The 22,545-nt window shown below is 40.1% G+C and overlaps 1 protein-coding gene across 3 annotated transcripts; it reads left to right on the top strand.

Moving 5' to 3' along the window:
• The first annotated feature begins 209 nt into the window (after positions 1–209).
• On the top strand, positions 210–22,430 carry LOC135241750 (mucin-5AC). 3 transcript variants are annotated; one of them, XM_064312398.1, is made up of 32 exons: positions 210–308; positions 685–705; positions 852–908; positions 1,033–1,294; positions 1,955–2,069; positions 4,167–4,257; positions 4,415–4,527; positions 5,442–5,658; positions 6,060–6,185; positions 6,816–6,933; positions 7,514–7,652; positions 8,161–8,265; positions 8,556–8,625; positions 8,710–8,847; positions 9,583–9,747; positions 10,491–10,585; positions 10,727–10,853; positions 10,943–11,195; positions 11,674–11,726; positions 12,342–12,445; positions 13,424–13,575; positions 13,923–14,061; positions 14,371–14,478; positions 15,050–15,229; positions 15,631–15,870; positions 16,355–16,511; positions 17,133–17,261; positions 18,976–19,126; positions 19,531–19,574; positions 19,692–19,937; positions 20,454–21,443; positions 21,681–22,430. In XM_064312398.1, the coding sequence occupies exons 1-32, from the start codon at positions 254–256 to the stop codon at positions 22,070–22,072; spliced, it is 5,352 nt and encodes a 1,783-aa protein (XP_064168468.1). In that variant the 5' UTR covers positions 210–253; the 3' UTR covers positions 22,073–22,430. The 3 variants fall into 3 exon arrangements, with proteins under 3 accessions (XP_064168468.1, XP_064168469.1, XP_064168471.1); XM_064312399.1 differs by having other exon boundaries at positions 5,442–5,653; positions 6,058–6,185; positions 21,681–22,399; XM_064312401.1 differs by having other exon boundaries at positions 211–308; positions 20,454–20,939; positions 21,699–22,399.
• Positions 22,431–22,545: the final 115 nt, after the last annotated feature.

Raw genomic sequence — 22,545 nt, 5'->3', positions numbered from 1 at the left:
GAATTTGCAGATCTTTTACATGGAACAAATCTATCAACACAAGCTGTTAAAGTTAATGTTTAAGGAGGGAACATACACTTAATTAAACAAAGAGTCACCATTCATCTTGACATATTCAAATTTACTTGCCAACCCCACCTATGCCACCTTTCCTTGGTCCCTCCTCAGAAAGTCAGGGTATAAAACTCAGAGTCTGAGTGGAAACGTTACTCCATTGCACCAGTCCTGAGAACGTTCCAATCCCCACAGCAGAATGGGGACACTCTTACGACTCCTGGCCTGGACACTGCTGTCTGTTGGGCTGACAGGTCGGTACATCTTTTTGCAACTCTAATGTTAACTGCTTTAACATTTGCTCCCGATTAATGCTTAAGATACAGCTCCACAATTACAAAAATAACCAGATTATTATTCCCTTGATAGGAAATGAAGTGTTTGTATTGTTATGGAAGAACGTTTTACAACATCAGTACGTGCTAAATATAAATTCAGGTCATAAGGTAGAATATACATCGTGAGTTAAATTCAAAATCTTTTTCAAAATGTACTTTTAAAAACCTGCAAATCTCAAAGCATACTAATTTCACTAATCTGAGTTAATAAACATGTTTTTAATGTGACTTATTGAGAATATGTAATATAAAATATGATGAATACAATTCTTTCCACTGCTTCTCTCCACAGTTGGTTCAGATGATCAACAATGTGAGTTATGAATACAAAAAAAATGAATATTTCATAAAACAATAAGGCTTTGCATTATTGCCCAAGTTACTGTTTTGAGTTACAGTTTTGGCTGTGTTGTAGAAAGAAAAAACAGTGCAGCTAACTTCTTCCTCATTGTGTTGTAGCCTCTTCTCAGTCCGTGTATATGACTTCTTCCATCACTAAGTTATCGGTGATCTCAGGTAAGGTCTGGAAGTGTGTTCCCACAACTTACTGTCTGTTACTGACATTTACTACCTAAAGGAATGTTCTACTAAAAATCTGTGATGTCACGTTTATGATGATGATGATTTTCTCTGGCCCAAGGAGTGAGCCCTGCTCACAATGGCCGAGTTTGCAGCACTTGGGGAAACTACCACTTCAAGACTTTTGATGGGGATGTCATCCAAGTGCCCTCCACCTGTAACTTTGTCCTAAGCTCTCTGTGCAAGAGCGACTACGAAGAGTTCAACATCCAGATGAGGAGGCAAGTGGTGGACGGCCTGCCCACCATCAGCAAGATCACCATGAAGCTGGACGGGACAGTGGTGGAGCTCACCAAGGACTCAGTCCTTGTCAACCATAACGAGTGAGAACTGGGAAATCTTAAACTTACAAATAATTATGAGAACAGGCCATTTATACCATCTCGGATTGTCTTTTATCTACAAATTAAGCGAATCCAACATGGCATCATGGATGGGATTCAACAACCAAAGAGTTTCCTCCTGGAAAGCTATTCCACATATTGCCAATATCTCAAAATTGTGCAAAAACTTTCTTCCTGATATATGTGCAACATGTACCTTTAAAAGGCACATATAGCTACTATTGCCCCCTATGATCCACTCTGAATATAACTCATTGAATGCCTTTATTCACTGTTTGAATGTGGATCAAAACAATACATTTGACAACAGCAATTTCACATAGCAGTAGTTTATTACCATGAAAACAGGTATCCTTAGCTCCCGAATGGGCGAGCCAGGAATGCAGCTTGAACTCTGAGCTAAGCACTGTTAGTTTTAATCTGGGTAGTACTCTAAACTAACTACGGCTATGTTTACACACACTCCAATATTCAAATGTTAACCCAAATATCAAGTATTGTGCTTAGAAAATAAGCCTAATGAGCCAGCATCCCAGCTATGCCTAACTGGTATGTGTGATATGTGCCTCTTATACTGGTAAAATGCCAAATATATATTTATTTTGTGTTGTGAGTTTAACCAACTTCCATATCTTTCAGGGTCATCTTGCCATACAGCCAGCTTGGAGTTCTTATTGAGCCAACCCCCTCGCACCTTAAGATTACATGCAAGCTGGGCCTGGTTGCCACATGGAACAGGGATGACTCCTTCTTGGTATGATGCTTGTGATGCCGTGTAAAAATACACTGAAACTGGGGGGTCTAAACATGCTTAATCAAATGTGTTATTCTGAGGCCTAGGTTTGCCAGAGGAACATGGTAGTTTGTTTATTCCCATACACAGCATGTCACAAACCTTAGAAAGTACACTGCACACACTTATCTATGAACACACCTATTAGGAGTGATTAGTTAGCTGGGCAGCTGCCATTCACACAGAGAACACAGCATCTTATTTAATCTTATATCTGTTATTACTTGATTTTAGCCAAATATTATAAATCGTCCTCATCATGTTTTGTAATGATCGTAACATAGATTCAAAACTGCTCTAACTTTATTTGAACCTTTCTTGCCTATGGAAATACTGCTGCTAGGCCTATATGTGTATATATCATCTCAATGGCACATTCTGAGGAAGCGGATGTCAGCCTATTCTCCACCAGTTCAGTAACAACAAGATAATCATTATTGCGTTTTTTTAATGACACCAATGAACCAATCAGCCCTGCAGGATTGGAAATAGATCCCATAGAAGCAGGTGAATGGTATATTGGGTAGATGTCCCATAGAGACAGGTGGGTGGTATATTGGGTAGATGTCCTGTAGGGACAGGTGAATGGTACATTGGGTAGATGTCCCATAGAGACAGATGGGTTGTATATTGGGGAGATGTCCCACAGAGACAGGTGGGTGGTATTTTGGGGAGATGTCCTGTAGGGACTGGTGACTCATATTTTATGGAGATGTCCTGTAAAGACAGGCAAATGGCATATTGGGGAGATGTCTCGTAGTGAGAGGTGACTGGTCTCTAGCTCCAGGGTATTGATATGGAGGGTGTTCCAGGAGAGTGCCAGTTCCCTTTGACCCCCTCACCCACAGTACACCCTACCACACTCGGCCCTAGCCCAGAGAATCCCACCAAAACCCCGCCCTACACATGGGAGTGTGGATGTCTCTCAGGCAGTCATGCAGCACTCCTGGTCCATAAACTGTCATGTTTGACATCTCAGAACAAAAAGATGCAGAAATTCTAGCATTCTATCTATGTGCTGAGAGAGACAGACTAGACAGCAGTGCTTCAAATTGTGTAGCTGATGTTGGACCACAAGATGATCTCCATCTTCTGCTAAATGAGAAGGCAACAGCTGGATTGCAACTGACCAGGAGGGGGATTTCTCCTAGAATATGGTTGGCATGGAGATACAGAAGGTAGATATTGCTCTGCTTGTCTCAACCAAGAAAAGCAGCGGCCTGTTCTTCAGAGAGGGTCATATCCAATTCAGTCTCTGAGCCTGGCATCTTCAAGCCAACCGGAAACGTAAAGCACAGACCCGTTAATCCTACATATATGAGAAGCACAAGAAGATCAGTGTGTGCAGTGTCCTTTATAAGGCATGTAGTACATGCTGTGAATGCATATTGGCATGCTTTCCTGTGCGCAGTCATACTCGTGTGTATTAGCATGACTTACTAATCTTACTTCACTGAAGCAGTAATGTTTCTCTTTTATAATTCCCACTGGCTGTTTTCCACCAATAGAGAGCAGGATCTTGAAACCACAATGGATTATTCCTTGTGTACTGTATGTACATTATGTTAAGTATAAACAAATAATCCATTTTAGGAAAGACAAACCTTGACAATTGATTTGATAAACACATACCTGCCCAGGGATATTTGTGAATGTGTGCATGATTTTGTCAAAGGTCCTGTTGGCAAACTAATGCATGAACTGGCAATTTCTGTGGTTAAGCATGCCTCTGGCTGAAATGGCCATTATTTGATCACATTTACAAATTAAAATAGTCTATATCATCAAATATCCAAAGTACACAGTAAAAAGAATGTAAGGATTCATTTTTATAAACTTTTAAATATTTGTATATAATATGAAAATGATATAATCATAATTGTTTAAAGCACCAAAATAAAAAATAATGTAATAATGTAATGTAAAATTAGAAAAATGTGGTCATGGTTTTGTATATAATGCTTGTGTTCCAGGGAATATTTTCTGTTTCCTAAGATAAACAATACAACTCTGAACTCTCAGATTTTTGTTTAAGTCACATTTCTCATGTTGTTCTAGATGGAAATGGACAACAAATTCAGAAACCAGACGTGTGGGCTCTGCGGTGACTTTAACGGGGTGCAGACCTACGATGAGTTCTATAAAGATGGTAAATTTTTGCTGAACCTCTGTGAAATTCACCAATGCTTGCAGCTAAAAAAAACTGTGAAGAGAGACAGAACTAACATTTTATTCTATGTATATCTGGGTGTAATTTTTAAAATATATATTCAGAGCTTAACCTCCAAACTTCTCATGACTTACAGGTGCAAAATTATCTGCTATTAACTTTGCTAACATCTGGAGGATGGACAGCCCCACAGAAAACTGTGAAGAACATGCACCGTTGCCTGAAAAGAGCTGCAACACTGTGGAGCTGGTAAGAACCTGCACCTGGTGCAGTACAAGAGTATGATAGGGCGTATATAGCTCAGGAGGTAAGAGCGATTGTCTGGCAGTCGGAGGGTTGCCGGTTTAAACCCCACCCTGGGCGTGTCGAAGTGTCCTTGAGCAAGACACCTAACCCCCAACTGCTCTGGCGAATGAGAGGCATCAATTGTAAAGCGCTTTGGATAAAAGCGCTATATAAATGCAGTCCATTTACCATTTGATAGATTTTCAGTTTTTTACATCCATTCATTTCACACAGCAACACGTCTGACCAGTCATAAGAGCATTTGATCGCTCATTCAGTCTTGGGATTTGTCCTGTCTGTTATAGAATGGGCAGCATTTCAAATACATGCATTTTAATTATGCATTTGCATTTATGTACACTACATGGCCAAATGTATGTGGACAACTGACATTCAACATCTCATCCAAAACTATGGACATTAATATGGAGTTGGTCCACACTTTGCTGCTATTAGAACCTGCACTCTTTTGGGAAGGCTTGATACTAGATGTTGGAGCATTGCTGCAGGGATTTGCTTCCATTCAGCCAGATGAGCATTAGTGAGGGCGGGCACTGATTGGACAATTAGGCCTGCCTCAAAGCTGGATTTCCAACTAATCCCAACGATTTTGGATGGGGTTGAGGTCATGGCTCTCTGCAGGCCACTCAAGTCCTTCCACACTGTTCTCACCTAAACCATTTCTCTATGGACCTACCCATGTGCCCTGGCATTGTCATGCTGAAACTGGAAAGGACCTTCCCCAAATTGTGAAAAATAGTTACGCAGCTATATGTTACTGGAATGTTAGTCGCAAAAAATTTTATTTACTTTTTTTTGGGGGGGGGGTAATTGTATTGTATTATACCTTGAACATCCCTGGGCGGTTATCATTGCAGCAAGAGGCTTGCGAGAAGCTAATGTCCCAAGAGGCCTTCAGCAGTTGCCAGGACCTGGTGGCCAGCGATTACCTAATGAAAGCCTGCGTTTCTGACATGTGCAACTGCAACGAGAGCAGCAGCTCTTTTTGCCTGTGTAACACCATCTCGGAGTACTCGCGACAGTGCGTACACGCTGGTGGACAGCCACAGCAGTGGAGGACCCAGCAATTCTGCAGTACGTGGCTCTCCACTTTCCTCCAACGCACACACAACAATCCAAGTGACATTATATCTTCCTCAAAAACACTGATGAAAATGTTTCATCTATTACATATCAAGTATTTAATATGAACAAAATATATGTTATAAGATAAACCTAGCCAACATCAGTGTGAAAAAATAAAACTGGATTAATATTTAGTAGCATATTTTTTACATACCCTATAATTTTGTAATGCATTCCACAGATGTATAAAACAACATACATTTCATGCAAGAAAAATCTTTTGTAAATACGCTGGGGTCTTATTTTCAGAGTATATGTACATTGACTGTGTAAACATACTGCGAAAGAGGTTGATGATACCTTTTGATTTCAATCTTGTCATGGCTGACTGGCTTCACTGTGGCACACAGGCAAATCCTGTCCCTTTAACATGGAGTACCAGGAGTGTGGAACCCCGTGCATCGACACTTGCTCTAACTCAGACAGAAGCCAACTGTGTGAGGAGCACTGCACCGACGGCTGCTTCTGCCCACCTGGTAAATGCTCCCATGTTCAGTAGTCTCTATCGCTCCAGAGTCTGGAATGGGCAATTTGCTTGAGAATGGTTTCTACTAGAAGTCATGCTACCTGTTTGCTTCTAACAGGCTTTAGCCAGTATCAAGTTATTTGCTGATGGACCACCAGAGAACTTTCTGGTTTGAATTGCCACCTCAGTGCAAGAAATAATGATTTATTATAACTGACCTCTGCTTTGTTAGCAAAACACATCCTGTGAATTGGGTGGGCTTACCTCATATCAAAGTGTTAACATGATGAGGCTCATCATACCCCAAGTTTATGAGGGTGATGGACGAGGTTCAATTATGAGTAATGACCAATAGCTACTGCTTTCAAAAGTAGTTTTAAAGCAACTGATGATTACCTCTCATGAGTTTAATGCCTGAGTTCTCACTTTACAAAAAGAAATGTCATTCATTGCACTGAAACTGAATGCACTAAATGACAAAAAAGACATTTAGTGCATTATGAAAATATATCTGCCATAAACACATTATGTGCATTCAGAGGTGCAGAAAAATTTAAGTGCTCTTCTGTAGCTGCAGGCATAATTAGGTTTGCAGTTTCGGAGTTAGCAATGCTAAATGTTAAAAATCTTTATCTTTCAGGGACTGTTTTTGATGACATCAAGCGGTCTGGCTGTATCAAAGTAGAGCAGTGCTCTTGTACCTATAATGGAGGAACATACGGTTCAGGAGAATCTTACAAAACTAATTGCAGGAAATGGTGAGTGAAATGCTCTGTGAAATGTCAAAATCAACCGCAGTGTTACTGTAAGTTAAGTGTGTCCATTATTTCTGGCATTATTTTAGTTTTTCCCAGTATTCATTTTCAATCACTTGCACTTTTCCATCAACCTCATTTTTCTTACCCAAAAAACTCAGCACTAAAGCATCTGATTCAACTAATGTTTGATCTGTATTAAAGACAATGGTTATTATTGTTTGCATACTGTACCTTATTTTAACTGAAGTCCTCATGAGATTAATATCTCTTTTGCAAGGGTGTCCTGGCCAAGAGGCAACCTACAATAAATAAGTATATACACAGAACACAAAATACAATAAACAAAAAATCTGGCTTAAGAATATGACATATGATTATAAGAAACATGAAAACACTTCTGTTACAGTGTTTTGAACCAAATCTTTGAAGTAATAAGACTGTCAGTTTTGGATCCTAGTTGAATCAGGTGTCATAGTACAAGGCCAGAACAAAAGCTAGCATCCACAGTTTTATTCAGGTAAGCATTGTGAAGCATTGTGACCTAGTGATAATTAACTAAAATACAAGCTGTTTTGTCCAGTACATGTTCTGGGGGTGAGTGGAGCTGTGAGGAACTGGAATGCCCTGGAACCTGTTCTGTAGAGGGTGGGTCACATATCACCACTTTCGACGGAAAAGCCTACAGCATTAATGGGCAGTGCTCCTACTTCCTGGTCAAGGTTAGTGCCCATAGAGTCTGTGATTCTGACATCATTATATTTTACATGTCAAAGGCATGGTTAGGGTCAAGTTCCATAAACAGCACACACTCTGCAAATCATACACTCTGATGCTGCAGTAAGGTACGTTACTTCCAGGCCGAATGCTGAAATTTAGTTATTAAAAAATTACTTTAAAAAAAAGTTACTGTTACATTGTGTCCTGCATCCTCCTTTATATAGACAGACAGAGTGAGAGAGAGAAAGAGAGAGAGAGAGAAAGAAGGCCTCAGCCCAGGATAAGCGGGTATAGATAATGGATGGATGGATGGATGTGATTGAGGCAATCTGTAAAAAAAAAAAAAAATTTTAACTGTGGAATGCGTGAATTGTCTTTCGAAAAATAAGAGTTTGTGAAATGTCACTTTTGGGAGAGGGGGCTTTGCTTCTGATGAAGGGTAAAGAAAACAATTCCATTTCCTTTAAAACAACACACGAGTCACTGTCCACTGTCATCCTTTTCCCTTAGCAACGCGAAGGAAACAATTTCACAGTTCTGGCAGACTTAGAAAAATGTGGCCTAAGCGACACAGAGACCTGTCTGAAGGCTGTGAGCATCCGAGTCCTAGATACTGTAAGTAATTCCTTCCTCTGCATCCTTTTAGGCGTCATTTAAGTAAAGACTGAAATTTGTATTTTTTTTTTTTTTAAACCTCTTTGGGTCTTGTGACCCAGCTGCTGATTGATTAGCAATAGTTAGCGTATTAGATTATTAGATCAAATGCAACAACGCACCAGGGTTGGCATCCAGTGGCGACTACTGGCCACCATATCCATCATTGGTGTACCAGCCAGGACATATTTTTAAGGCAGCTGTTGTAGAATGTTAAATGTCTCCCTACTCACTTCCTCTCCATCCCACAGATCATCTCCATCCAGCCAAACGGAGCTGTCTCTGTAAATAGTTTAGTAGCTCCACTGCCACTTTCTACAGGTAGGCTGTTGCCGTATTTCTGCTTTATGTCAGCTAGTAATGAACAGAAATGGATGTATTCTTACAGAATCATTTACATTGCAGATCAGGTCACCATCTTCAAGCCATCCACATTCTACATCATTGCCGACACCAAGTACGGGCTCCAGCTGAGGATCCAGCTGGTTCCAGTCATGCAGGCCTACATCACCTTAAACCCCTCAAACAAGGGGATAACCTGTGGTAAGTGCTCGCAATAACTTTATTATTCAGAATAAATTTAACACAATTTACTACTGGTGATATTTTCAAAACCAAATTTTTAATATACATTCAAAATCTATCAATAGCATGTTATTGGAAAAATGGTAATTACAGGTAATATGGGTAAACTATTGTAAGGTGCTGCCTGGTTATTTCCTGAAATTCTCACATACATTGAGCGCAATTGCAGGCTCTTTCTGGAAAAGGTGAGATTGATTTACTGCAGTCTGGTTCGAACAAATCTGAGTAAAAGGTTGATGGAAGCATTGGCTGAACTGCCACCTCGACTTGTAGCCCACCTAAAGCAGATCATGATTTGTCGGAAGCCATAATTGATCATGGGTTTATTAGCAATACACAAGCTTCCAAGCTATTTTTGCCATACTTCCAAGATCCCTGATGGTATCCAAGAAATATAGGCAGTAGGTATTCCCAATCACCATTGGCATTTTTCTATGTGTTATCAATGTACCCCGTGACTAGTGGAACTCTTCTCTGGCTTCTAGCAAAAGGTGATATCACTATCATCTCTATATTATCATCCCTGGCATATCTCCAGAAACAGACAGAATTTTGATGCTGAGAGGGTCAACCCAGTCAGTCTCATAGTACCGTAAATGTATGACCCTCACTGGAGGCTAGTGGATGGCTGGCTGGGGAAATGGTTTTTTTTTTTTTTACAAATGCCCAGTACCTTGTGCTTTCCTCCCTCAGGTCTGTGCGGAAACTTTAACAATATGGAAACGGACGACTTCAAAGTCACTTCTGGACTGGTTGAGAGCACCCCAGCAGCATTCGCCAACACCTGGAAGGCTAGGTCCAGCTGCCCCGATATTAAGGGCAGCACTGAGGACCCCTGCAGTCTTAGCGTGGAGAATGGTAACTATGAAAGCATATAAACTACAGCTACGACCACCACAGCTAGGACTCCCCGTGACAATATTTACTGTAACTCCCAATGACATCATGTACAGTACAACTGTGCCTCCTGGGCTATGGTTTGTACACTACTGCTGTGATGCCATCACAATGACAACCTGCACGCCAACTCTGACATCCTGACAACATGTACACTATAATAGTGACTCCGTGACTAGGACAACATGCACACTATAATAGTGACTCCATGACTAGGACAACATGTACACTATAATAGTGACTCCATGACTAGGATAACATGTACACTATAATAGTGACTCCATGACTAGGACAACATGTACACTATAATAGTGACTCCATGACTAGGACAACATGTACACTATAATAGTGACTCTGTGACTATGACAATATGAACACTATAATAGTGACTTTGTGACTAGGACAACATGTACACTATAATAGTGACTCTGTGACTAGGACAACATGTACACTATAATAGTGACTCTATGACTAGGACAACATGTACACTATAATAGTGACTCTATGACTAGGACAACATGAACACCACAGCTCTTCTGGAACCCTACTTCTGTCCTTCATTCTCACATTTGTCACTTTAGGGAAAGGAAGTATGTGTTTGGCATGTATATGACATGATATTTTAAAGTAGTATGATGATATTTTACCAAAGAAAGGAAATGTAGTTCCATATTTTTATGCATTTGTGTCTCACCTTTCCACAGAGCGATATGCCACGCACTGGTGCTCCTTCCTGACAGAATCAAAGGGACCATTTTCCCGGTGCCATTCTGAGATAAACCCAGACAAGTACAAAATGGTAAGTCATTACACACATAATTATTTAAATGCCTTAATTTCTGAAGAGGTCATGATCATTATCCCAGCCGGAGAATTTCAGTCCCACATAACACATTTGTCAGAGAGTTATTTTTGATGGCGGACTCCCTCTTCCCCTCAGCAATGCATGCATGACAGCTGCAACTGCGAGAAGAGCGAAGACTGCATGTGTGCTGCAATCACTTCCTACGTCCATGCTTGTGCCGTCAAAGGCATCATACTCAAAGGATGGAGAAATCATTTCTGCAGTAGGTCAAACTTCATCAGACAAAGAGAAGCAGGGCAGATCAGGCTAAGCGATACTAAAATGGGGTTTTCTATCTTTTCCTTTTCTCAGATAAATACACCAGCTGCCCAAGCTCAATGGTGTTTCAGGACAGCATGACCTGCTGCAAGCGCACCTGCCGCTCTCTCAGTGAGCCTGACTACACCTGCCAGGTAGACTTCTTACCTGTGGACGGCTGCGGTTGTGAAGAGGGAACCTACATGAACCAAGAAAACCAATGTGTCCCTGCCACAAGCTGTCCCTGTTACCACAAGGGGGTGGAGGTTGAAGCAGGAGAGACAATCATCAAGAACGGGGCTACATGGTAAGGCCTTTGCTGTGTGTTAGTGACAGTAGGGTTTCGGTGTCTGTGTTAGGGATAGTAGAGTTTCTCTATGCATGTCAGTGATAGTAGAGTCTCTGTTTGTTCCTGATAATCCTTAAATACCGACTGTATTGTATAATACTAATCTTTCTTGTTGATTATACATGAGGGAAATTTTATTTAAGCTCTTGGTTTACAATAAAAAAGCAACAATTACACACAACAAACAGCACATATAATACAATTCAGTATATATTCCAGATGATAAAAGCCCATGATAGATCACTTTCTGTCTAAGTGACCACAATGTTTATTGTGCAGACAGAAACAGAACACATTCCGTGCACTCTGGATCATAGATTATTGATATAATTCAATCCAGTGAAAAACAGCACAATGAAGAAATAGCTTCACTTGTTCTCAGTGCATTGCAATATTGGCTTTGTTTTGCCAATCTTACACTGTCCCCATTTTGCAGCACTTGCAAGAAAGGATCTCTGAGTTGCTTTGGGGCTGAACAACAGATAAAAAGTAAGTATAATTAAATCTCAGTCTCTAATTTCAATCTCAATTTTTATCTGATATCAATTTCAATTCAATTTAGATTAAATACAGTACATTCTGTATCTAAAACATCTGACTGTGAATTCAGCCAAATACTGAATATAAAGACATAAATTCAATGGCATAGATGTAAAAATGTGGACATGCGTACAAAACCAGAAGTTAATTAGTCAAGACAGCACGAGCACTTAACACTGAAAACCAGATCACAAGATAAGTTTATTTTGACTTTTTGTGCTGGACACCGTTGGGTCAATTGCAGTGTGCTGAGCTGGAGTTTTAACCATTGCTTTAAACCACTAGGCCACAGAACTGCAGTGCAACTGGAGCATCTTTTCTAAATCAATGAAATAAGGATTAGCTGTTCCGGTTGTACAGCAGTTCTGAGGTTTAAACTTCAGCTAAACACACTGAAATTAACACAATAAAATTATAGGTTAATAGAATTGTAAACAATAAATCCATTTTTACAGTTCTATTTCAACTGAAAGGGAAAGGGCCAAGCATTATTTTAGAAGCAGGAAATAAACAGTAACACAGAAATAAACAGGAAATATAAAGCCCTTTCTGCATCTCCCACAGCCACCTGCGTCTCACCCATGGTGTTCTTCAACTGCGAGGGGACCAAATCAGGGACCAAAGGGTCTGAGTGCCAGAGGAGCTGCAGTGCACTCAACATGGAGTGTGTGAGTTACGCACTTACCTTCCTACAGACCACCCAGCAGCTATAGACCACCCAGCAGCATTTACAGTACAATACACTCAACATGGAGTGTGTGAGTTACTCACTTACCTTCCTACAGACCACCCAGCAGCTATAGACCACCCAGCAGCATTTACAGTACAATACACTCAACATGGAGTGTGTGAGTTACTCACTTACCTTCCTACACACCACCCAGCATCATTTACAGTACAATACATTCAACATGGAGTGTGTGAGTTACTCACTTACCTTCAAACAGACCACCCAGCAGCTATAGACCATCCAGCAGCATTACAGTATAACACACTCAACATGGAGTGTGTGAGTTACTCACTTACCTTCCAACAGAACACCCAGCATCATTTACAGTACAATACACTCAACATGGAGTGCGTGAGTTACTCACTTACCTTCCTACACACCACCCAGCATCATTTACAGTACAATACACTCAACATGGAGTGCGTGAGTTATTCACTTACCTCCTACAGACTACCCAGCAGCACTTACAGCTTCAGCTACTTATCTTCAATCTTTAATTATTTAAAAGGTTCACCCATTAACTTTGTACTCTGCAGGGTACTTTGCCCAAACTATTACCCTAACCTGTCCATAAATATCGCTGAGCTGATCTGCTCTGTACTTGCCCTAAACTGATGCTGATGAATAATCAGTTTCACAGAACACATTCAATTGCTTGAAATGTTGAGAAAAGCAGCATATGATAGCCTGACAATGCTTATTCAACCTGTAATCTGTACTAGTTAGCAAGCCAATCAGTCCAGCATTTATAATTTACCATTTTGTGTATTCAGACGGGATTAGAGAGTGGACATACAGCAGTGGTTACGCCGATAGCAGTAAAATGTTCAATTACACATGGAAAACCATGAAATTAAAGTGTTTTACAGGTGCACAAGTGATTGTGATGATTTTGTGATGCGATTTTCCACCACAGGTCAGTACGGAGTGCATTTCAGGCTGCGTATGTCCTGAAGGACTGGTGGCTGATGGGATGGGTGGCTGTGTAAAAGAGGAAACTTGTCCCTGTATCCACAATGGTGTTCCATACCAGCCTGGGTCCAAAATTAAAGTTTCCTGCAACAAATGGTAAGTCTGATCTGCACATAATTTTATAAATCGATGCTCCTTTGAAATGCATATTATCATAATTTCAGGGATGTGACTCAGAGTTTAGGAACTCTCTGACAGCTGTCAGCATCCTGCCTCTTGACCAATGCACACTGGGAAAGGTGCCAGCACCCCCTGCAATCCTGACCCCGGGTATAGATAATGGATGGATGGATGGACAGCTGTTAGCAGAAGAGTATGCTAAGCAAAAGAAAAAAAAAAGCCAAATACTTTTGGCCCTTGGGACAAATAGGTGCTGAAAACAAGCATTTCTGACCAATCAGGAAAGATCTCATCCCTGTATTTTGTTACTGTTATCGTTTCAGCACCTGTAAGAAAAGCAAATGGGAGTGTACATCTAATGAGTGCCATGGGACCTGTGCCATATATGGAGATGGCAATTACATCACCTTTGATGAGAAAAGGTTCAGATTCAGTGGAGGGTGTGAATATACCCTCACTCAGGTACATTTTATAATAAATGACAAACTGCAAACTGACAGCGAAATATATTCATGAGCAAGACAGAAACGTAGCTTGGGAAAGCATAATGTGTTATATCTATTCTCTCCATAAATGTCACTCTTCTCTTTAAATCTATTAGGAGATTTGCTTTTGCAATCCAAATTAAGTAGCTTGATGTTGTGCCCTGACCTAGAATTTAGATCTGCAAATCCTTGGTCTAGTGCCAGAAGCTAGTTACTGAGCAACACTACCACACTTATACAAATGTGAATATTCCTGAACTTGAACCCAAATGTGCAACTTTTGCAGGATTACTGCAGCAAGAGCATTAATGGAACTTTCAGGGTGGTCACTGAGAACGTACCCTGCGGAACCACTGGCACCACCTGTTCTAAGGCCATCAAGCTCTATCTGGAGGTATGTACTGCAGGCCTGTGTGTCTGACGTTAGTAAAATAGCAGAACATTTAAACCAGAAGCCTACCTAAAAGCCATTGTACAATGGGTCAGGTGCAAAACAACTACTTAGTAAGATATTACAATTACAAAACTGACTCTATTTAACATGTGCATATCGGCATTACATATATTATCATGACTGACATGTTAATATAATATGTCTGGTAATGTTTATAAAGCATCAAAGAAAATTGCTGTAAACAGTTAGTAGGTAACCAGCTAATGAGTGACTTAGATAGTCACTTTTAAAGTTCCTTTGGTTTTTTTAGTTTAACCCATCTTCCATCCAATCGCAATGTGAAACACCACAAAGATAGTAATTAGTAATGTGGCCTAATTTATAGCTGCTGGTAGAAATTTGTGCCTCAAGTTTGCAAATGTCAATAAAACATTTATTAAACACTTTATTTATTGAAATTCTCGCTTGCAAACAGAAAGGAAAATCAAACCCAAATGTTGAAGAAATAGATACTGTAGCTAGTAACCTTCAGCTTCCATTGTTGTCAGCATGGTTGTCATTTCTTTTTCAGGGTAATGAGCTGGTACTGGCTGAAGGAAAGTACCATGTGATACAGAGGGAGACTGGCAGTGAGATTCCATTCAAGATCAGAACCATGGGGATATACCTGGTGGTTGAGGCAAACAATGGCCTAATCCTAATATGGGACAGAAAGACCAGCATGTTCATCAAACTTGCCCCAACATTTGAGGTAAGTATTTTTCATGGAAAGTGATTACATTAGAGATTGATCAATTTGTCACCAAAGCAACTTAAATATGCAAAATATGATGATGTATTGGGGCATCACTATGCAATGACATGTTTGCATGCCTGTGTGTGCACCGCACAGGGTAATTACTTTCTTTGATACAGTATATCAATGCGTTTCCAGGTGTCCACTTTTATTTATACAAAAGTTAAGGGGAAAACATAATTATTCTCATTGTTGGCAAAAAGCAGCCCTACTGGGGAATATCCATGTTAAAAATTACGAACACTCACTAAATTTTGTCGCTGTCACTCTTAGGAAGACCACGACAAAATAGCTGCTAGGCCAGACGCACGCGTGTACACTTAGCATTTAATGTGTGCATTTAATCTCTTCCCCAGGGCCGCGTCTGTGGTCTGTGTGGAAACTACGATGGCAACGGAAACAACGACTTCACCACCAGGAGCCAGGCAGTGGTAGCGAACCCCGTGGAGTTTGGAAACAGCTGGAAGGTGGCTCCCACCTGCCCCGATGCAGAGCTCATAAAAGACCCCTGCACATCAAACCCTTACAGACAATCCTGGGCCCAGAAGCAGTGTAGCATCATCAACAGCAGAGTGTTCAGTGCCTGCCACTCACAGGTACAACGTCCACGAACCACAGTTACCCTACTCCAAGGATAGGCAGCATTCAAAAATATATATGCTGCATTTTAAATGTTTATTTTTCATATATGTATTTCATATATGGGTTGCTACTTTCGTATTGTTAAAGCTCTGTGTCACCAGCAAAGCAATCTAGGCCTCCACTGTTTTTGATTGTGGTTTGTAGACATACAGTTGTTTTTAGGTATTTGAAAATTAGAAATATTTTAGCATGTTTGTATCTATCCTTGTTATACCATGACTTAGTGGTCGGGCCTAGACTGGTTCTTAATTTAGATTTAAACTCTAGCATCTGGCGTTATTCACTTGTGGTTATACAGTGACTTCCATGTGAGTACAATGAAAAATGTATTTTCTAAATATGTTCCTATACTTTTGAAAGTAATTCTGATGGTATAAAATGCATGTAAATGGAAAAAAGTGATTTGCTGAAGCAGAAAATCTTTACTGTTCTGGAAAGGTGGACCCTGGGCAGTACTACGATGCGTGCGTGAGCGACTCGTGCGCGTGTGACAGTGGGGGAGACTGTGAGTGCTTCTGCACGGCTGTGGCGTCTTACGCGCAGGCCTGCAACGAAGCTGGAGTGTGCGTCGCCTGGAGAACTCCCCAAATCTGCCGTGAGTCACAGCAAACCACACAAGCAAAAGCCCTGTGCCGCAATGAAAATGTGTTCATATGACCCTGAGCAGCAACCTGGGTTCACAACAACTGTGATCTGTTGTTCTCTCATTCACAAAAACTGAAAATGCAATACAGCCTATCTTGTCCAGTACCACATTTAATTATAAAACCACTCACGGCTAGTTTAAATTGGTTCTGGGCCCCAAGGCCAATAGAACATTTGGCCCCAACCAACAAGTGCATGAAAAACTCTTCCAAACATCACAGCATAGAGACAAATGGCAATCAGAGGAGCAACATGAGAAATACCATAATGTAAAGTAACCTTGCAGCTTGCACTGTGGTACATTCAGAGCAAGCTGAGCCATTGATGCATCAGAGCATCACTTGACGTTAATGTGCCATGTCACCATCTTACTGGGCAAACTGTGCAAATTTGTCTTTGCAAATGTGCTTTGGCTCTAGATTACCATGTTTACTCTTGAGAATGTGATTTATACATATATGTACCACAGTTACATATAGTTTTAATTTAAAAATTCCACTGGAAAAGTGACAAGCTGTTGACCACACGAATATGTGGATGTATACAACTGATTTGTTTCTGTCCCATGTAGCTCTGTTCTGTGATTACTACAATGGCCCTGATGATTGTGAATGGCACTACAAGCCCTGTGGAGCCCCCTGCGTTAAAACCTGCAGGAATCCTTCAGGGATTTGCTCCAAACAGATTCCTGCCCTTGAAGGTAATAGTTTCCCCCCTAATCTGTTTCCAGTTATCACGGGTAACATTTATTTCCTCTAGTTCTTTACACAATTTGTAGTTGCACTCCAATTTTAAAACCATACTTCATTTTACTCAGCTATTGATGCTATAGTTTGTGTGGCTGATTAGGAACTTTAGCATGTTAGCAAGTATCTAATGAAAAGGAGATCATTTAAGAGGTTATATCATTATGGATGTAATTATAAATGCACTGCTGCCTCAACAAGAATGTCTCATTTTTGCCAATAAAGACATTCACTTTTGTTACTCTTGCTATTTCAAGGAAATTTTAAAGCAGAACCCCAGCTGTATCTTCTTTTTCCATATCCTTGGGGTACAAAAAGAAACAAATAACATTCATTTTTTAAATTGAAAGTCAATTGTTTCTGTTTTTTTCTCTCCATTATTATTATTATTATTATTATTGTTGTTTCTATTGTTATCACCATCAGCAATGGTCAAAACACATCCACAGAAATACTTATACCCCTCCATAACTTGATTTATTTGACTTATCCATCTCCCAGCAACTAGTGTCATTATTATTATTATTATTATTGCTGCTATTACTATTGTCATTATTATTATGATTACTATTGTTATTATTATTATTATTATTATTATTATTATTATTATTATTGTTGTTGTTGATGTTATTATTATTATTATTATTATTATTATTATTATTTTGTTTCTGTTTTTTATTTTCCTTCTTCTTCCCTCTCCACTATTGCACTACCTCTATCTCATTTCTCTCCTATCTAAATGTCAGAAGTCATGGCTAGCTACCCTCTCCAGTATAACCTGATCCCACTCTTGTTTGCAAATATCCAGTTCTCAGTCTATTGATCACCTGTCTGTCTGTCTGTCTGTCTGCCTGTCTGTCTGTCAATTTGTTTGTCTGCCTGCCTGTCTATCTGTCTGCCTGTCTACCTGTCTACCTGGCTGTCTATCTGTCTGCCTGTCTGTCTGTTGGTCGATCCAATTATTATTATTATTATTATTATTATTATTATTATTATTATTATTATTATTATTTTATTTTATTTTTTTTTTGGGGGGTGGGGTGTGGGGGGATAACATGGGTGGGCAGGGGTGGGGGGAAGCCAGGGGTTTTGACTGAAGGGGGAGGGGAGTTGGTGGAGGGATTTGAAGCGGCTTCACCCTGTTTTGTAACATAGATAGTAGAATTGAAATAAAGAAATTTTATTTAAAAAAAAAAAAAATTTGAAAGTCAATGTTCCTAACATTTTTTACTTAAATGGAGCTAAATGAACCTGTGTCCACACATGCTGCATTGCAAGAGTAAAATGTTACGACATACTATGATTTATTACCGACTGAACATTGTCTGGGATTTGGTGGAGGCTTTAATGTAATAATACTAGTGAAGGAGAAACTTTCACACTATATAGGGTTTTACACATTTCACATAATCAATTTTATATTAATGTTTGCTTTCTAATTCTGCCTTAAAGGACCTCACTGTTTGGTGGGCAGAAATAGCCCTTTAGGAAATCTTGCAACATGCTAAAATAACCATATTGGGCTGAAAAGGTTATGTTCAGTTGTTCTAAACAAATGGCAGCTCTATACGTAACTTCTACAGTTAACTAACTGGTCATGCACTGCTCATAGTAATTTTAACTGAATGTGGATCAAAGAATCTATCCTGACAGACTTTATCTTTTCAGGCTGCTATCCAAAGTGTCCTGCAGACAAACCATTCCTAGATGAAGACACAATGAAATGTGTGCCGAGTGAAGATTGTGGCTGCTATGATGAAGAGGGAAATCACTACACCAATGGACAGAGTGTCCCATCCACAAAGAACTGTGAGACCTGGTAAGATCACATTTTTTTTGGACAATCAGCAAACACGGCCCGGGCTAGGATCACCAGTAATCCTGTATTTCAACTGAAAATGCCCTGCCCTGAACGGGATTCTCCGTTGACACATAATTCCTGCAAAACATACACTGAAAGATAAAATCCAGAGACTGAAGAAACCAAATAGATAGCTATAGTTCTCTGATAAATAAGCTAGCAAATCTGGGTACTGTGTGTTGCAAATGCCAACCTTAAATCTCCTAATGCCACACTTGTTCAGTACACATTATACTGTGCTTCAGCAAAGGAATGATGGCAACACTGTTCAAAACTCCAGTTAAATATTTACTGTGCTCCAAAGAATGTCTTACACACAATTTAAGAAAAAGATAACCACCAATTTCCTTTTTTTCTTACAGCTACTGTGCAATGACTGGAGTACTCTGCAGTCATGATGACAACGGTGAAGCTAAATTTCATAAAACTATATTAATACTATAATAATAAAAGATGGGGTGTGAGGAAACACATGGTTGAATGTATCTGACAAGTAAATATAACTCTTTTCTGATTTTCACAGCCTGTTACTGCATATACAAAGGAAATAATTACCCTTATGGAGTTACCATTTACAACACTACCGATGGTGACGACAGTTGTATCACTGCTGTCTGCGGAAAGAATGGAACAATTGAGAGGGATATGTATCATTGTGCAACCACCACCACAGTAGTACCAACCACGTCACCCAGGACCACAGAATCCACAAGCACCGCCACATATACCACAGCACCACCGACAACAGTCTTTGTCTTCTCAACAACAGGTAGGTTTAGGTGATTTATGCCAAATAGGACTGTACATGGGTGTGCCAGTTTGGTTGTGTTACAAGCTTTGCTTGTGCTAAAAGGTTTGTAACAGCTAAATATATTTGTAAATCAGGCCCTACAGGGGAATTTTATGACAGAGCCAAATTAGAAAACCAGTTTTTCCAGAGCATGAAAAAATTGTAAAACATTTCATTTTTGAACAGAAATTAAGCCATGAGTGGCATGTGCTACTGTCAACCCTAAGTAACAAAAACAAACTTTTAAACATGCTGTGAATATTTCACATCAGTCAATTTTTGTGACTATTTGAATCTCAAATAAAAGCATATTAGATAATTATTTTGTCATTTTGAAATGACAACACTGGGATACAAATTACTCTCCCAAATACTTCTGATATAATGTCAAAAGTGTAAACTGAACATTAGCTGTATACAAGCCAGGTGTATGAATGTGTATGACTGTGCGCACAAAAAACATTGTAATGAGAGATCTTGCAACTTCCTTTTCAGGAGTGACATCAGGAACAACAGAAGAAGGAAGGGAAACTTCCTTCAAGCCAGTTACACAAACATTGCCCATATTCACATTGCCAGAAGAAACTACAACAAAATATTCAACATTGCCACAGACAGTGACCACAGCAGGGGAAACAAAAAGCACACCAGGGCCAACGGGGTCAACAGAAGTCAAACCCACACCATCTCCCACAGCACCTTTGACGACAGAAAAACTGATATCCACAACAGAGAAAATTCAGACTGAAACAACAAAGCCACCAACGGAGACAACCACTGCCCCTATCATAGAAACATCATCCACAACTCCAATTTCAGAAATCACAAGTTCAACAACAGAAGAAGTATTCACTACTCCAGTAACACCACCTAAGACTACCACTTCTCCTGTTGTGACATCATCAAGACCCTCGACTAGCACGGAGACAACAATTGTGCCACCTACAACAACAGAGGTAAAACCTACAACGTCTCAGACAGGTCCAACAACCACTCAAAAACCATCCACAACAGAGGAAAAGACATCAGGAACAACAGAAGAAGGGAGGGAAACTTCCTTCAAGCCAGTAACACAAACATTGCCCATATTCACATTGCCAAAAGAAACTACAACAAAATATTCAACATCGCCACAGAAAGTGACCACAGCAGGGGAAACAAAAAGCACACCAGGGCCAACGGAGTCAACAGAAGTCAAACCCACACCATCTCCCACAGCACCTTTGACGACAGAAAAACCGAAATCCACAACAGAGAAAATTCAGACTGAAACAACAAAGCCACCAACGGAGACAACCACTGGTCCTATCAGAGAAACATCATCCACAACTCCAATTTCAGAAATCACAAGTTCAACAACAGAGGCAGAAGTCACTACTCCAGTAGTACCACCTAAGACTTCCACTTCTCCTGTTGTGACGTCATCAAGACCTTCCACTAGCACGGAGACAACAATTGTGCCACCTAAAACAACGGAAGGACAACCTACAACATCTCAAACAGCTCCAATAACCACTCAAAAACCATCCACAACAGAGGAAAAGACATCAGGAACAACAGAAGAAGGAAGGGAAACTTCCTTCAAGCCAGTAACACAAACATTGCCCATATTCACATTGCCAGAAGAAACTACAACAAAATATTCAACATCGCCACAGAAAGTGACCACAGTAGGGGAAACAAAAAGCACACCAGGGCCAACGGAGTCAACAGAAGTCAAACCCACACCATCTCCCACAGCACCTTTGACGACAGAAAAACCATCCACAACAGAGAAAATTGAGACTGAAACAACAAAGCCACCAACAGAGACAACCACTGGTCCTATCATAGAAACATCATCCACAACTCCAATTTCAGAAATCACAAGTTCAACAACAAAAGCAGAAGTCACTACACCAGTAGTACCACCTGAGACTTCCACTTCTCCTGTTGTGACATCATCAAGACCATCCACTAGCACGGAGACAACAATTGTGCCACCTACAACAACAGAGGTAAAACCTACAACGTCTCAGACAGCTCCTACAACCACTGAAAAACCATCCACAACAGAGAAAATTGAGACTGAAACAACAAAGCCACCAACAGGACAACCACTGGTCCTATCATAGAAACATCATCCACAACTCCAATTTCAGAAATCACAAGTTCAACAACAAAAGCAGAAGTCACTACACCAGTAGTACCACCTGAGACTTCCACTTCTCCTGTTGTGACATCATCAAGACCATCCACTAGCACGGAGACAACAATTGTGCCACCTACAACAACAGAAGTAAAACCTACAACATCTCAAACAGTTACTACAACTTCAGCCAGTACAACGACAGTGCTGGTTGTCACAGGCACTACAACTGCAACGCCTAAATATTCAACAGGGCCTGTTGTTGTCAAGACATCAACTAGCATTCCAATATCAACTACTCTTGAATGTGTTTGCACATATAAATATGAGGATTATCCACGGGGTAGGTACAGTCTTGATATTTCTCTCACCAGCACTATCAGCAGTACTTACTTAAAGGTCTATAAAATTTTCTCTAAAATTCTTACAATTTTAGTTTTGTTCATATGACCTTATTTC

Source organism: Anguilla rostrata, chromosome 16, assembly GCF_018555375.3.
Source record: "Anguilla rostrata isolate EN2019 chromosome 16, ASM1855537v3, whole genome shotgun sequence".
In the NCBI taxonomy this organism is placed as follows: Eukaryota; Metazoa; Chordata; class Actinopteri; order Anguilliformes; family Anguillidae; genus Anguilla; species Anguilla rostrata.
Note: the sequence above shows the minus strand (reverse complement) of the source record. Positions and strands in the feature narration are given on the sequence as shown.

Excerpts from the sequence above, each read along its gene's own strand:
- LOC135241750 (XM_064312398.1), top strand. The coding sequence starts at position 254 with ATGGGGACACTCTTACGACTCCTGGCCTGGACACTGCTGTCTGTTGGG. Across the intron at positions 4,528-5,441 it reads GCTGCAACACTGTGGAGCTG|CAAGAGGCTTGCGAGAAGCT; the intron begins GTAAGAACCTGC and ends TTATCATTGCAG. Across the intron at positions 12,446-13,423 it reads GTGCACTCAACATGGAGTGT|GTCAGTACGGAGTGCATTTC; the intron begins GTGAGTTACGCA and ends TTTCCACCACAG.